Raw genomic sequence first — 15,431 nt, forward strand, 5'->3', positions numbered from 1 at the left:
AACTTGGACACAATTCTTGAATCGTGGACACAAGGGGAGTTTTCCAGCAAGCGACACAAGTCGACACAAATGTCGTTCTGTCTTTCTTCGCATTCAATGAATAATAAAGACAGAACGACACTTGTGTCGACTTGTGTCGCTTGCTGGAAAGCTTCCAAGGCTTAAGCCTGCTGCAGACGATGCTATTTTTCCTACTGGATTGCTTGCGATTTACTAAATTACTAGGAATCCTGAGTGCTGAATGGTGCAACGATAATAATTTATTAGATTGCAAGCAATCCAGTAGAAAAAATAGTATCGTCTGCAGCGGGCTTAATCTGCATCGATTAAAATGGACAAGATAGAAATGATTAGCGGGATGGCCAATCACCTTCGTGCTTTTCGGCGGAGTAATTTTCGCGGTTGCCAGATGTCGCTGTTGGGGCCCCGTCGAATTTCCGGCGTCGCGAAAAATTCATTGGCGTCGGCGGGTCACGTGTACAGCATATTCCCGGCCTGTTTTTCCCCACAGTTCCTCTCGGTCTTTTTCACTTTAACAGCGTGGTCGGAGGTAGGTTCTGTCTCGATTTTACACAATTTAGCACAGCGAGACGCGTTCGGGCGCGAAGCCGCCGTATTTCTTTTCGCGCTCGGTCACGTCGGACGTACGAGATTTCCGATTCACGGTGTCCCACGTTGCCGCGTGTCCGCAACGCGGCGAAAGTATCCGCGAGCCACATGGCTAAAGCGCGACAAATGTGCTCCCGAGACAGTCTTGCGGCGGTTTGCGCCACGCATGTTTATGATTAAACGAGCAGTGTTGCAGCGATCGCATGCGATCGCGATTTGCCATGCAAGTAGCCGCGCACGATCGGGACGATACTCGAACGAGCCCAAGAGTTGACGCTTCGCACTCTTGACCGATACGTCGGTCGAGTAGCCTCCATTTCTGTTCGCCTAACCTCTCTTCGTGGGTTCGCCACCCCGGTGGAAACCCACGGGGAGAGAAAAAAAAAGACATTTGCGTCGCGCACGGAACTTCGTGGATACTTTCGAAAGCGGTAAAACGCTTAAAAAGATATGAAAACTAATTTCCTTCCGTGAAATATGTTTTATGACGTTTATGACATATTGAGGTATTTCCACTGTTCAGTAATTATACTTTTGCACGTCTTCAGTTTACCATAAAGTTATGGTGTCCTTCAGAATTGCTGTTGAGAAATATTCTCGGTCGATGCAATTAGGGAATTTCCTCAAAAAAGAACTTGTAAAAAAGATTATCCAGCGAATATTCTACACTCCACATTTCAGACTACAATCCTGATATTAACGTTACACATATTTTTGAATGGTTTTCAGATTTGTGTAAGGTTCTTTAAGAAAAAATAGTTTGCTTTAAACATTAATATTTAAAATTTAGTATCCCCTAGATTTATTATTTTTTGAAATTGAAATAAATTTGTGGAACGTATTTCAATATCCGCAGTCTTTTTAGTTATTCCTCGAAATCAATTGCGGGATTTTAATTTTTGGCCAATTAAAATACATTATAATTAAAGTAACATGTTGTAGAACCGCTGACCATGCAGATCTTTGTGAAGACTCTTACGGGGAAGACCATCACCCTCGAGGTCGAGGCGTCGGATACGATCGAAAATGTAAAGGCGAAAATTCAGGATAAGGAAGGTGAGGGCAATTTTCCGACAGGCCGAAGATGAATCGATCTTGGAGGATAATCAGTTTGCGCTAAGTTGATCATCAAATAAGACCTTAAAAAATATATTGCAGTCTGTTGACTTGTTTAAAATTTAATTTCCAAGAACACGTTATTTTGTCTCCTATCTCGAGAGAATCAACTGTTAATTCGCTCGAGATAGAGAAGGTTTGTCGATACCTTTGTATTTTCATCCGACAAAAATTGGCTGTTTGGTCCGAGCATCTGAGAAACGTTTTGTAGACGAAACAAAACGGTGAATGTCATGAATTTTTATTAATGTTTAATAAATAGATAAAAATGTAAATATAAGTTACTTTTCAACTTCTAAGCGAGATATTTAACCGTTTCAGGAATTCCGCCGGATCAGCAGAGGCTGATCTTCGCCGGTAAGCAGTTGGAGGACGGCAGAACTTTGTCGGACTACAACATTCAAAAGGAATCCACTTTGCACTTGGTGCTGCGCCTGCGAGGTGGTGCCAAGAAACGCAAGAAGAAGAACTATTCCACCCCCAAGAAAATCAAGCACAAGAAGAAGAAGGTCAAGCTTGCCGTGCTCAAGTATTACAAGGTAAATTATCTTCGTTATTTCGATCTACGTTACCGAGCTTCCCTATTTTTCCATTTCTGTTATAATTTTTACCGCAACGGTACATCTCAAATCGAGCGTGGGAAATGGTTTTGCAGGTAGATGAGAACGGAAAGATCCACCGTTTGAGACGGGAATGCCCCATGGAGCAGTGCGGCGCCGGTGTATTCATGGCAGCCATGGAAGACCGTCATTACTGCGGCAAATGTGGATACACGCTTGTATTCAATAAACCAGAGGACAAATAAATTTCCGGGATATATTTCCACGTGCGCATTTTGTAAATGTTACGTCCTTGTTATCCGATTTGATTTTGATTAAATAACTAAATACTTAGTCTGTTCCCAGGCGTTCTTTCACGTTACACCAATCCTGCGAATGTTACGTTAAGAGGCACTCGCTCTTGGAAAAGTGCAAAGAATCTCGTTCCCAACACAAAGGGTTGTTCTAAAAATTATCTATTATTTCTCCATAACATTATTTCACAATGTCTAGATAGAAAGCGCGTTTACACATTCATTATAACTATATAGTAAATATTAACTATAGCATAGTAGATTCATTCTGTACACATAGCATATAGAGAACAATCGCAAACTTAAAATAATAATAGGAAGAATACATACACATAATGATAGCACCTAAGCGCTATCGCGCATAAGGATTTATCCATAAGTTGCAAATTCTTTTTATACACAAAATACGTTCATACGATTGCTTAATGTACTTAGATTTTTACATTTCCGTTTTGCCTCGCCGTTCCGTGTGAGTATTGAGACTCTTTAAGTTCGGCTTTAATACTGAGAACATCTTTTCCGTTGCGGTGGGATGAATGCTCATTTGTAGCTCCGTTAACGATTCTTCTGTCTTTTAAAGCAAGCAAAATTGTGAATGTCAGGAGCAATTTGTAAAATGTATGGGATGGGCGGAAAAATTATTTGGCTAAATTTCGAGCTACTTAGCGTTCCAATCTAAGAGAAATCTACAGAGAGGACATTAAGAAATTACGATATCTATATGCAAAAAATCTATAGAAAATATATAGATTTAGATTCATGAAAAAAAAACATTTGTCTCAACTAAATAATTAATAGTTTTGCATGTTGCGACTCTAATTTTTCCGCATTCGATATTTGTACCGTTAATTTCATCGTTCTCTTTTCAAGTCATCGTCTGAGCCTTACTTGTCTAAGCAATTGTGCAGCTGTGTGCAAAACCCTTTGCCATTTTCTCATCTCCACATTGTGCAAGCTCTCCTGCTGTTGCAAAAGGTTAATCCAATCTTCTTCAGTCTTTGGCGTATTTCTGAAAGCAGGAACGCATATTGTAATATATGTGTGAAAGAACGGTATCTTCCTATGCATAAAAAAAAAACATCGATAACACGTACTTGAGTACGTGTAAGTCCATAATGGTGTACGCAGCAGTTTCTTCCAGCCCCCAGAGTTTATAATATAACAAGCCATTAATCACCATTAAACATAATACAGCGACTAGCAGCATTGAGCTGAGAATTATGTTGGTATCGCCTCTAGCATTAGCAGCTGTGTGGAAAAGAAAATATGTAAATTGAATGCACGCGATACATGCAACGTTGCAAGTGTAATAGAAAAATATTGTATTATTACTGTGAACATGTGGCAAGTTGGAGGGAGAAATTTGATGATTCGCGGATATGTGCTCGGAAGCGTGTGTCTGCAATGTAGCGCCTACACCCGTCGCGCGTCGTCGCTTTCTCGTTTTTCGCTTTATACCTCCGCTTTCCGTGCCCTCCTCGCTCTCCAATGTCAACGCTTTTATCAAACTATTGGTATAATCTTCCAAGCCCGCCCAACAATTCTTTTCAATCACACCTATTTTTGTCATAAGGAAAATACGCCATTTATTCCTCAATGTTTCATCCTGTACATCGTGTATATCAGAAGCGCTAACTTTTGACAAATAAGGAACTGAAAAGTTTAATTAAATTTATAAAAAGTCAATGTTCACGTGTAAATCAAGGAATCATTACGCCCACAAGCTGATTAAAGATTATGTTTCTTGGACAATAACCGATGTCTCAAGTACAGCAACAGGAAAACAGATAAGATTCCAGATAAGACGCACAATGCTGAGTCTTACCCGCAACAATAACTTCAATTTTTTAATCCTTATCCAACTTGCAACCTTGTAGAAATTTTTTCGAACTTAACACTCTCTTTTTCTCTAGCGCTCTTTTTTCTAAGTTTTGAATTGTTAATTTCAGGACTTACTTTTCATAAAACCCCACATGCTCTTTTTATACTTGATTTGTGAATAAATCGTAAGAGTTGTCTCGTTCTCGGAAATATTGCTCATGCAATAATGCGTCGAGACGCTGAAAGAGTCTGCGTAAGGTACACCAGCGTTAATGCAATCTACATCGATGCAATAAAGATGACCTGGTCTGCTGCATGGCAACATCACCTGTACAAAATATCGTATTGAGAAAAACATGTGTACGATAGCATAAGTTATACACCAAGGTTTAATTTTTTACCTGCATCTCTGTAACGTGGCAGGTTCTCGGACCAATAGCTTGGGACAAGGGCATCGTGTACGAGATGGTTCTCATCTTTTGACCAGTTTCATCGTTTTGCGTCCACGCAGATTGTACTAAATCTGCACAAGCGAAAACATTAGTGGCAGGCAACGGAAATGAATTTATATCATTTATATCCCACGTAACGTGCATATGTACATATATAAATAACGTAACGTAATGTGTTAGCAACTATGAATTAAAGTCTCTTTTTACAAATCACTTAAAATATACATTTAAAAAGACAGAGATTATATTACAAAGTTATGAAAAGAAAGAGAGAGAGAGGGGGGAGGGGGGGGGAGAGAGAGAGAGAGAGAGAGAGAGAGAGAGAGAGAGAGAGAGAGAGAGAGAAAAAAAGGAAAAGCTATATAATATATAATCTCAATTTTAAAAAATGGTGGCTTTAAAACGATTTCGAAACAAGCTTTTCAGTATACTTGGAAAATCTGAGCGTGGATGCACTCTTTAACGTGGCAGACGTGATAACGGAATTTTTATCTTGTTACCGGTAGTTTTGCGAGAGGTATGAAAGTCTAGGAAGAATTTCGAATTCGTGAAGAGCAGAGTGAACAGCTGGTCGATGTAGATAGGCAATGTTGCTTTGTTAACTTGCCGACCTTCATGCAGGGAGGTACAGACCATGGTGCTCCGTATATTCATTTTCACTGGAACAAGCATTATCATGATCGCGTTACGTGCTGTCGCATTTATAATATAATTCTACAGGCTGGATAGTATTTATATATATATATATACATATATATATATATATTATTTTTCAGATAGAAACTACAGGTCTCGTTTTCTTATCAAAGTGTCATATGACGTATCTCGTTTCCGTTTCTGCACTATAACATCTTGTGTCAGCGATTTAAGAGTTAGTTTGCCGGAAAAAAATTAATTTAATGTTAATATTTGCAAGAGAGCCCGAGGGTAATGTGGATGCTCCATATTATACATTTATTACTTACTAAACTTCTCGTATTGAGAAGATACTTTTTATCGTTAAGTTAAACAACGGTCCGAGACTACTTACAGCCATGTTTCTCAGCTTCGCTTTCCGTTGTGTCACTTAAATCCGTTGGATCGAGAACAGATTCCGGCTTAGGTATTGACGGAGTTGGTGGCTGAACCTGAAGCTCCGTAGTCGGAGCAGATTCCGCGGAAGCGGGCTCCGTAGGTAGAGACGTTGAATTTTCCATAGCGACTGCTTCGGTCTTCATGTTTGTTAAACGGAAATTGAAAAGAATGTTAATCTTCAGAAATTGAACATTTTTGTCTCGTACGCAGATTTCAATTTATACATAGATACATTAGTTTATCTTCCTGAATTTGTGTTGAGAGTACATTAATGTACGAGACGCAGGATCAATTAAAACATATTAGGTTGTAATGCAAGAAATTTGTCGTAAATTTGCTTGTAAAGCACAATCTGGATCAGTTTTAGATAACTTCTGTTAATCAACATTGCCATCACGGTTCTGTTGAACATAAACATTTTTTTCAACAGAGAAAGAGAGACGAAACCATTAACCTTCCAAACAGTACAATGACATAATCGAAACACACTTGCGTTTAACATTCACAGATGTCGTCGGACCTACCTCGGAGAAGGACTCTACAGAGAGGCGAGTTGACAGCTTTTCCTCGTCTGCCGCGGGTAACGGCGGCACATAATCCTCGTCGTCGGATGTCAAGCCTAATTCATCACCGTAGCAGGTATGTACAAGCTGCCACATTTCAGCCATACTCATTGGCTGAAAATATAGCACAATAGCAGAATCTTTGGAAAAAAAACCACGCATTCTAAGAGTACGACATTCGTGTTTTCACTCTGCAATAAGACCCCGATTAATGCTCACACGTGCGGACTCTTGGAAACGGTACCGAAGTAATGAAACCAAATATTGAATCCTATCCAGACTCTACAGGTACAAACGCACCGCACGCAATAATCGAACTGTACCTTGTTTGAAGCGCACCGAATTACTAAGGCACACTCGGTATTCTCAGTGTTATCAAGGTAATAGTAGCCGAGGTGTTCTCGGAATTATCAGAGTTGTTCCAAGAAGAAAATATCGGCTTACCAGGCGTTAGCAGAAACGCGCTACAACGAAACGATTGAATAGGACAGCACAAAGCCGGGATCTTACTGCATAGTCTCGCTCAAAGTGTATCTCTACTATGCTATTATTAAAAAACACCAAATTCTTTATGCAATGTCGTTCTAAAATATTGCGACAACTATTAGTTTTTTTTTTCTTTAACATCTCGACACAGGAATATTTTTCGAGATAAATAAACAATTTTCTCCGACAAGGGTACAATCTTATAGTAAAATAAAGTCAAGCCCACTTTAGACGATCTGCAATTCCTGCGTTCTGTGTACATGCACGATTCTTGCAACGTTTTTTGCGGGTTACTCGCATACAAAGGTAACAAATAGAACTCTGAGTCACACACACGAATCGTCTAATGTGGGCCGCGGCCATACGATATACGCATACCTCGCCAATAAGAGCATTTTGCCAAACACGAAACAACATCACATATGTTTTATCTCTCGCTCCAAACGATGTTAGGAAGAACTTGTCAGTAACGGTGCATATCAGGATAGCGTTTGGAATGACAAGCGCAGTTTTTTCTTTGGTAATAGATGTAACGTCTTTCCAGCGTAGGGAGACCAGCGTCTCCCACATAAATATATTAGCATAAAAACACACATAGTTCTGAGACACATAAAGTCTACCGTGTACCAATATTTCACGCTGCAGAGCGCAAGAATAATCTAAAAGTCACAACGGCAGATTAATTAAAATCGTGGAGTGTTAAGTATCGCGTTTTGTGGTCACGCGGAAGTAGACGTAAAGAGAGAAATTGAGTTAAGTGTCTCGCAGGGAACAAAATGTTACATAGTACATTCCTCTGTGTAAAGGAAGGAAAGAGAGAGGGAGGGAGGACACTCTTAAAGCAATACTTACCTACCACCAATCTCTCATCGTCAGGCACGTCTTTAAATATTCGCCTAAAGTCCTCGGAGCGAGACTTATAAGTCGGATAGAGTACATTATACCAAGAGGACTTCTTTTTCGTTCGGTCGCTGCTACGTGTCTCTTTTTTATTCTCATGAGCAGAAGTCTTGTTGACGTCAGCCGAGTCGGATGATCTGTTTATTAGATCCTGCAACATTTATACGAGATAACGTTACACGGCGATTCCCTGTCGGAGATGCGCCGGGTGTCGTCGGCGCGCACCTGCGACAGCTGGTCGTCCGACTTGTTGGCGCGCAGCGACTCCTTGACGCTGGAGTCGGAATTCAATCTGGAATACTCCCGCCTGGAGTGGGCTCTCGGGCTGGGACGCGGGGACAGGTTGGGACTTGACACGGGGCTGCTGCGCTCGACGCTGGAGCCGAGTGTCTCCTGCGCATTCTCGGTTGCGACGCTGCCCAGAGTCGTCGCAGCGCCCTGGTTGCCCAGACCCGAGGAGTTGATGCTGCTGATCACCTCGTGGCTGGATATCAACAGATTCTCCACGGATTTGTTCCTGTTTGCAGAGGGAAAGAGAGAGAGTGAGTGAGTGAGATACAGTGTCGAGGATGAAACGAACAGTGCGCTGAGCCTTGCGGCGGGCCGCCTTCGCGCTGTCATCCGCTACCAGGCGGATCATGCGGGATGCGGACGGTACGTACATGCTTGACGCCAAGTGCCTCTGCGCCGCCTCCGTCTCGAAGTGCATAACAAATCACGCGGCGTTAGCGTCCACGCTCTCGTGGCCGGAGCTGTCAAACATCGAAAGCTTTTTGAGAGAGGCTGCCCGTAGCGCGCGCGGGGAGGGTTCTGGGTCGAGCGGCAGGCGTTAAACGTTTGCTCGGAGGGTTTTTTTCAGGCTCGCCGGGTTAACCGAGGGGGCGGGACAGCGGTGGTTTTTGTAGCGGTACCAAGCGGCGTGCGGTGTTGTACGGTGTTAGTTATGCGTTTAGTCAGCGGCGAGAGGCGTTTATCCGCGCGCAGAACATTGCTACTTGCGCCTACCGCGATAAGAGCGACACATTTCAGATAAAGGGCGGCCGCGCGTCGACTCGTCGGGCATCGCTCGCCACTTCATCTCGCGGCGCTCGCTCGCCCGCCGCCGGACATCGTCGATCACTCGCTGCGCTCCGTCACCCGCACGTTCCACTCTCTCTCTCTCTCTCTCTCTCTCTCTCCCCCAACCCTCCCCGCGCTATCAGTTTATCGCGCGAGGAGAAAAATAGAAGCGTCCCTCCGTCCCGCCGTAAACACCGCGAGTAGTGACGCCCGCGACTCGAAGCGCTGCGATACTGTCGATCACGGAGCACGGAATGACCAGCGCAAGGTCGTTGCGTTCAAAAAAGCGCGACGGTTGAGCGATCGGTTCTCCAATTGGCGCGCGGGCGTACAACGATGGCCGACCAATCGTCGACCGGCCGAGACCCGGCGCCAATTGGACGAGCTCCCGCTGTGACGCGGGAATCGACGAGCCCCCCCCGGGGGCCCCCCGCGTTCCGTGCACGGTCACCGACGACTATCGGTGTCGTTAACGACGTTTGCGTAACTCTTTTTTCTTCTTCTTCTTTTTTACACGATTGAAAAGCCGCGCAAACGTCGTTGACGATACCGATAGTCGTCGGCGGCCGCGTTGCACGGAATAGAGGCCCCCCCCTGGGGTTCGATTCCCGAATTCGGTCGAAATAGACGCGTACGCGAAAACTCTGCTCTTACGGAAAAGTTGGCTACTCGCCAAGATTTGATATAAATTTGGTCAATATGACATCAAATTGACATCATCCTGACTTTTTCTTCTCCTTGGGTAGCTTTCAGCCGATCGACCCGCAACTTTCGCGCAGGAGCAGAATTTTCGCACACGTTTCTCTTTTTAAGTAAATTCAAGAATCGAGCTCCCGATCGCCGCCTAAATTCTGCCGAATTCGCGCCAAGGACACCGATTCTACGAACGTTTGAACGCTGAACGTTTTCCGTTCCATTCCTCCTCTACTGTACAACGTACTTTTTTTTTGTTACAAATCTCAGAATTCTCGTTATGTAAGATATAAGTGGTGTCGTGAGACACGATCACGAATCTTTTCCTCGAGCGCGGACTCGTGCAAAATTTTTATCGACAAATGTTGAATTTAACATGATTGAGCAGTCAATCGACCATGACTGGCGATGTGTTTTTAACACAGAAAATTGATTGCGAAAAACATCAACACATTACCTCAGCCAGGGTTTGAACCTGGACCTCCCCCGCACACTAGGCGGGCATCTCAATCAATTCGATCGCCGAGACATATGATAATATTTGTCGCAATAACAGACGTTGTCTACGCGTATGTCTTCGACTCTGTGAACTGCGCACCGATACGGATTGTCGGTTGAACACAGCGCTATCGAAACACGATTTTTAAGTATTACCCTTACCTTATCCTCCCCCCACTTAGACACCATTCTTCGGTCTAGGTGCATAAATAACTATTATAATTTTCTGTGTTAAAAACACGTCGCCAGTGGTCGATTAACTGCTCAATCATGCTCAGTCATGTGCTGGCATCAAGTCATTCTTCAATGTTGAATTTGTTAATAAAAAAATGTTGCGCCTTGCACGAGTTTGCACTAGAAAAAAGATTCACGATCGACGTTCTGGCGGTTGGAAATTCAAAATGAAGAATCTCGCCTAGAAGGCCAAGTATCTTTAATTGTACGCTATGTTACTACACTTTTATATCGCCTAGTTCCTCGGTTATTTCTGATACCGCGTTCCCGTCTTTCTCTTCCGTCTCTTCCTCAGATTCCGTGTCGCTTTGTGGAAGATCAGGAAGCGCTGAGAACAAATGTATAAAGATATTAAAATAAAGAGAGAGGGGAGGAGGAGGGAAGGGGAGAGAGAGAGATTTATGTATCATGCGTTACAATGACAGAATACATACATATATGTATATAAATACGTACGTATGTATATGCCAGGGTTGGGAAAGTCACTTTATAAAAGTATCTCGTTACAGTTACAGTTTCTTCGCTAGAAATGTAACTAGTTACAGTTACAAGTTACCAATTCTGAAAAGTAACGCGTTACAGTTACTTAAAAAGTAACGAATCGTTACTTTGCAGTTACTTTCTTGCAATGCAAATAAAAATGTCAAATCTGCATTTGAATTGTAAAGCGTCGATAAAGGCGTTTATGCGTAAATGCAAGGCCTGATGCAATCTGTGAAGGTTTAAAAAATATATAGAATAGCTATTAATGTAACTATTAGTTACTAGTTATCGAAAAATGTAACTGAGTTAAGTTACAGTTACAGATGAAGAGAAAGTAACGAAGTTAAGTTAGAGTTACCAAAAAAAAGTAACTGTAACTTCGTTAAAAGTAACGAGTTACTTCCCAACCCTGGTATATACCTATGTATATATCTAGCTGGAGTTAGACCTAAACAGTTTCTCTCGTATTTAGAAGTCCACACAATTGGTTATAACAGACAGAATATACAGGGTGTCTCATTTTAAATGATCCACGCAAATATCTCCAAAAATGTGAAAGATACGAAACGTTTCAAACAAAAGTTGTTTGGTTCGAAGGGGGGACATAAGATGGTGCCAGTAGTTCAAGAGAAAATTTATAACTTTTTCAATGTTTAGCTTATGATATCTCGATAACTGTTTGTCGGAGGGAAAAGTAGTATGGGACTTTTTTTACTTGATTTGGTCTCAAGAATATGCTGTTGCAAAATAGTGCTCCAATTATTGAAAATTTAGATTAATATAATATTTATAATACCATTTTAAGTGCAATACACAAGATGTAAATTCTTATGTATTGCAGGTATATAATATTGTTATTAGATCAGTTATACAATATATTATATGACAGTCATTCTGTAAATGTTTGGAAAATGATGGAGCGAAAATTCGCTCGTAAGGTGAAAGGAACACAAGGTATCGTCAAGCTAAAGTGACTGCACCAGTAAACTTGGATTCTCCATTTAGAAAATCTAGAACGATTGTGAGAGACAGAGACAGGGGAGAGTGGGAGGGTGGGATTGTTAAATGTCCTCACCGAGTTTATCTAATAATCTCTCTTGCTGGGCTTTCTCTATGTATTCCTTCTGTGTCGCGATAACTTCTTCGCTGTTCGTGCAGAGAGCGTACTTCTCCAACAGCTCCTCGTTCAACTCCAGGAACGCGTGTCCCCACGAGAACTTTCCGAGATAGAGATTGGCCTCGTCCGGAAATCCCGTTATAATCAGGGTAGCCGCAATAGCTTCGACGCAGCTCAGATGACAGGGCTTCCCGTAGTTTATCGGATTGGCAGCGACTAAGAATGGCAGTAGACGAGGATGGGGCGTTCTCATTCTGTTGAAGGGAGTGTCGTCCAGGCGTGCCCAGCTGCAGTCCACGACCGCACATCCGTACTCGCGTACGATATCGCGATCCGTCGGGCTCACGCACTATAACGCAATGTCATTGGCATCTACATATATCAATCTATATTAATTACAAAGGATTTAGGCTACGAGAGCCAAACGCGGTTATTAGTGCATGTCAATGCGATTAAAATAAAATTCTTGATTACAAGTTCCGGACGTTTCCGTGAAAAGTTTTAACCGTCTTAAACGACGAGTACGCTAAGGTGTGCTCCATTGTAGACCGAGAGTATTGTGTCCGATTCGTGTAGACGATTGTCCAACTCGATTCAACTAGAAGATCAACGACTAGATTCTTGTCCAGCAGTCAAAGGAGCATAGGCAGATTCTAAAGGTTCAAACACTACGGAGTGAAATCAAAGCTGATCGTGCGAAAGACACGTCGCGACTCGAGTAGTCAATCACAACACATCTTCCGCGATTGACTCTCGTAGCCTCAATCTTTTGTAATCTTTAATCTCGCGAGTCCGTTCACTTGCTTGTTTCCTATATCAATTGAAATTTGCCCCGGCTACCTTATTGCCGATCGGAGTTAGACACAAGCCTGGGAATCGAGCGCCTAGTCGCAGGGTCTTTATCAGGCCGTGTCTCGCGAGCTTCCTGCCGGAGCACTTTTTGGGATCGCAGTGCTCCATGTCCCACATAGCCACGGGGAACTGGACCAACTGCTCGTTCACCTCTGCAAATTCACGCGAGGTCATTACAAAGCGCCAGATCCCGGCGATGACGCGTCCTGCCTAACCTGCCTTGTCGTCCACAACCTCCCCGGGGTCCTCGCCGCCCTCGCGATAGTACCTCTCCTCCTTGCCGAGCACATGCCGCGGTCTTCTCTCTAGCATCTTGTTCTTGTTCTTCTTCTTACGCCCGGACATTTTGCTGCCTGGGAACGCTAGATCACTGCGGACGTTACTTCTCCAACATACGAGCGTAACATAACCTACAAATACGGCGCGTTTTATATAGATATATATATATATATATATATATATATATATATATATATATATATATATATAGGGATGACGTGTAGCTCTGTGCTAAAACGAGCGATTAGCAATGGCAGGGTCCTCGGTTCGACGTTTCCCCGTTAAGGGGAAATTTCATAAATTCAGCTCTTGAAAGAGTTTAATCAAGTTCGGTGTTCAATCAAGATTAAGCATGAACTTTAAAGAATGCGGTATACCTAGAGACATACCCGGACATACCGCAGAGAACGCGGAAACGAAGTGCCCGGCGACGGCCGACGCGACGCGACGCGATTGGTAGTCGCGGTCGGTCTCATTGGTCCCCTTTCACCCGCGATTGGCTGGTCTTACGTAAAGCACGAGTTATCCAAGTGTCATATATCGTGTCCACCTCTCGTGCGTGCGCAGCGAACACACACACACACACACCCGACACGCATACAGAATCGTTGACAGCAGCCCGCAAGAGCGCACCGTCGACCAACTCGTTTTACAGTCGTCACGTCAGTTCGCTCGAAATCGTGACGACGTGAGCGCTCGTGTGCGCGTCTTCTCTCGCCTTCTTTTTTTTTAAACAGGTAAATACATCCCTCTCAGACGCGGAAACGTCGCGAATAATCTAACGTGGCCTCGGACTTGTCCGACTTCATCTCGCCACGCGGGGAGAGAAACTTGCTCTCTCTCTCTCTCTCGCGCGCGCGCGCGTCTACGTCTCGGCCGCGAGGAGCTCGCGGGCTCTCAGTGCTCTCACGCGAGGGAAGAAGCGAGACTCTTCGCGTCCCTGCCTCCCCCCTTTATTCGAGGGATCCTCGTCCCGGGCGTTTCGGTTACCCTTTGATCCCGCGCGGACAACAATATGTTGTCGCTCCCGACACCCGCGGAGTTGCACAATCCGCCTGTCAGCGGCTCGGTCGGCCGATAAGCGATCCTTGTACCGGGACCAGGTGACGGGGAAAAGTACAAAAGAACGTGCACGCGCATCAGTTTCTTTTTGTTATATATTCGAGACAGCAAGCTATTTTTTTTTCTTCGTGCCTTCCCCGCCGACCTCTGCGATCCTTGAGCGAGGAATCGGGATCGTACGATCGGCGATCGCGTTGCGCCGAATGAGGCAATGAATCGAGCCGCGTGAATTATCCGGCTGATGAAATCCTGGGGGGGTCAATCTTGCAATATAGCGAGGCCTGATCTACGATGTGCTTTCTGCGTCTAGAGGCATCCCACTTCACGCGAACGGATGAAAACGCTTCGAAAATTTGTCAACGATGCACGATTATACAATGCGTAATGTATGTACATTTTATCAACTTGCGCACAGTTTTTAAAACGTATCGGCTACAAAATAGAATTCTAGACGCGGAGAGCGCAGTGTAGATTAGGCTTAGGAATGTTAAAAGCGAGCGGCTTTGTCTCTTTCTAAGGGAACAGATTAGGTGGAGACGAGGCCACTCGCTTTTAACATTTTCGTCGCGGCGTAAGACACAGAATTGACCCTCTGGCCGCTCGTGGGCCGATACGTAATACTCCAATATTCGTATACGAATAATGAACATTTCCCTCTGCTGCCCCATTGATCCTCCACGTGCTTATTTATAAAAATAATGAGGCAACGAATGCCCGATTCTAAAATAAACTCAAGGCCGAGTCAGGGGCGAGCGTTACCTCTACGCCCGGTGTCGTTGCAGGTGACGAGGATGGGCTGGAGCGTCTGAGCGTCGGATCTCGTCCGTGGGTGCAAGCGAAAACAAATCCCAAGTGCCACAGTTATGTACACGCGAGCGGCCTATGGAAAGCGATTCGGATTCAAGTACTGGAAAATGTCCGATGCGTGCATACAGAAGCGATAGATAATCGGTGACGAGCAGCCGCGCGAGGAAGTACACGGGCAGCAACACCGCTGCGAACTCACCGGGCCGCGCCACTGCTGGACACACTATGTCGGGCGCAGGGCCCATCATCTCGCAAACCATCGCCCACCTGCCGGAGAAGGAGCACGGGCCTGTCCCGACTGTAGATTACTCTAGCATCAGAGGCAAGGTACAGCGGGGCGCTGCGCCGAATTGCCTATCCCTGCACTGAAAAAGAAATCTGATAGATTCAACCAGTCGTCTGTTAGAAAACGGACGAATCAGAATTCCCTTTAGGATTTACCAGATTTGTACTGAAGTCTAGCAAACTTCTGA

At 44.1% G+C, this 15,431-nt stretch overlaps 4 protein-coding genes across 12 annotated transcripts in view; 2 read left to right on the forward strand and 2 right to left on the reverse strand.

Annotated features, from left to right (window-relative positions):
- The first annotated feature begins 451 nt into the window (after positions 1–451).
- Positions 452–2,619, forward strand: LOC105559240 (ubiquitin-40S ribosomal protein S27a). Its single transcript, XM_012007384.1, has 4 exons — positions 452–550; positions 1,552–1,665; positions 2,047–2,264; positions 2,381–2,619. The coding sequence occupies exons 2-4, from the start codon at positions 1,563–1,565 to the stop codon at positions 2,528–2,530; spliced, it is 471 nt and encodes a 156-aa protein (XP_011862774.1). The 5' UTR covers positions 452–550; positions 1,552–1,562; the 3' UTR covers positions 2,531–2,619.
- Positions 2,620–2,724: 105 nt separating this feature from the next.
- Positions 2,725–10,238, reverse strand: LOC105559241 (GRAM domain-containing protein 1B-like). Of its 6 annotated transcripts, none has more exons than XM_012007387.1 (14): positions 10,084–10,238; positions 8,537–8,626; positions 8,100–8,391; positions 7,827–8,025; positions 7,353–7,633; positions 6,450–6,602; positions 5,882–6,062; positions 5,352–5,510; positions 4,801–4,922; positions 4,535–4,727; positions 3,911–4,231; positions 3,673–3,826; positions 3,467–3,587; positions 2,725–3,149 (listed from the first exon to the last, which is right to left on the reverse strand). In XM_012007387.1, the coding sequence occupies exons 2-14, from the start codon at positions 8,581–8,583 to the stop codon at positions 3,018–3,020; spliced, it is 2,355 nt and encodes a 784-aa protein (XP_011862777.1). In that variant the 5' UTR covers positions 8,584–8,626; positions 10,084–10,238; the 3' UTR covers positions 2,725–3,017. The 6 variants fall into 6 exon arrangements, with proteins under 6 accessions (XP_011862777.1, XP_011862776.1, XP_011862775.1 ...); XM_012007386.1 differs by lacking the exon at positions 10,084–10,238 and adding an exon at positions 8,880–9,181; XM_012007385.1 differs by lacking the exon at positions 10,084–10,238 and having other exon boundaries at positions 8,537–9,181.
- A 302-nt stretch (positions 10,239–10,540) lies between these two features.
- LOC105559246 (ribosome biogenesis protein TSR3 homolog) lies at positions 10,541–13,553 on the reverse strand. Of its 2 annotated transcripts, none has more exons than XM_012007398.1 (5): positions 13,479–13,553; positions 13,026–13,220; positions 12,799–12,962; positions 11,917–12,307; positions 10,541–10,686 (listed from the first exon to the last, which is right to left on the reverse strand). In XM_012007398.1, exons 2-5 carry the CDS (start codon positions 13,153–13,155, stop codon positions 10,577–10,579), a joined length of 795 nt encoding a protein of 264 aa, XP_011862788.1. In that variant the 5' UTR covers positions 13,156–13,220; positions 13,479–13,553; the 3' UTR covers positions 10,541–10,576. The 2 variants fall into 2 exon arrangements, with proteins under 2 accessions (XP_011862788.1, XP_011862787.1); XM_012007397.1 differs by having other exon boundaries at positions 13,467–13,548.
- Positions 13,554–13,738: 185 nt separating this feature from the next.
- The window catches only part of LOC105559245 (GTP-binding protein 1), an 8,925-nt gene continuing 7,232 nt past the window's right edge, over positions 13,739–15,431 (forward strand). Inside the window, exons 1-2 of one of the 3 annotated variants that reach the window (XM_012007394.1) lie at positions 13,739–13,826; positions 14,934–15,285. In XM_012007394.1, the coding sequence (XP_011862784.1) occupies positions 15,184–15,285 (102 nt within the window). In that variant the 5' untranslated portion in view covers positions 13,739–13,826; positions 14,934–15,183. Of the gene's footprint in view, positions 13,827–13,991; positions 14,193–14,240; positions 14,538–14,933; positions 15,286–15,431 lie in introns of those variants that run through there. The other 2 variants (XM_012007396.1, XM_012007395.1) reach the window with 2 other exon arrangements.

Source organism: Vollenhovia emeryi, unplaced genomic scaffold (genome assembly GCF_000949405.1).
Source record: "Vollenhovia emeryi isolate VEMERY1.0 unplaced genomic scaffold, V.emery_V1.0 DF939282.1, whole genome shotgun sequence".
Taxonomy (NCBI): Eukaryota; Metazoa; Arthropoda; class Insecta; order Hymenoptera; family Formicidae; genus Vollenhovia; species Vollenhovia emeryi.

Coding starts and splice junctions, on each gene's coding strand:
- LOC105559241 (XM_012007387.1), bottom strand. CDS start 8,583: ATGCACTTCGAGACGGAGGCGGCGCAGAGGCACTTGGCGTCAAGCAT. Junction 6,063..6,449: donor CTGTAGAGTCCTTCTCCGAG/GTAGGTCCGACG, acceptor ACAAACATGAAG/ACCGAAGCAGTCGCTATGGA. Junction 3,827..3,910: donor CAACTTGCCACATGTTCACA/GTAATAATACAA, acceptor TTTTCCACACAG/CTGCTAATGCTAGAGGCGAT.
- LOC105559240 (XM_012007384.1), top strand. CDS start 1,563: ATGCAGATCTTTGTGAAGACTCTTACGGGGAAGACCATCACCCTCGAG. Junction 1,666..2,046: donor GAAAATTCAGGATAAGGAAG/GTGAGGGCAATT, acceptor TAACCGTTTCAG/GAATTCCGCCGGATCAGCAG. Junction 2,265..2,380: donor CCGTGCTCAAGTATTACAAG/GTAAATTATCTT, acceptor ATGGTTTTGCAG/GTAGATGAGAACGGAAAGAT.
- LOC105559246 (XM_012007397.1), bottom strand. Junction 12,963..13,025: donor GGTTGTGGACGACAAGGCAG/GTTAGGCAGGAC, acceptor GTGAATTTGCAG/AGGTGAACGAGCAGTTGGTC. Junction 10,687..11,916: donor GAGATTATTAGATAAACTCG/GTGAGGACATTT, acceptor ATTTGTTCTCAG/CGCTTCCTGATCTTCCACAA.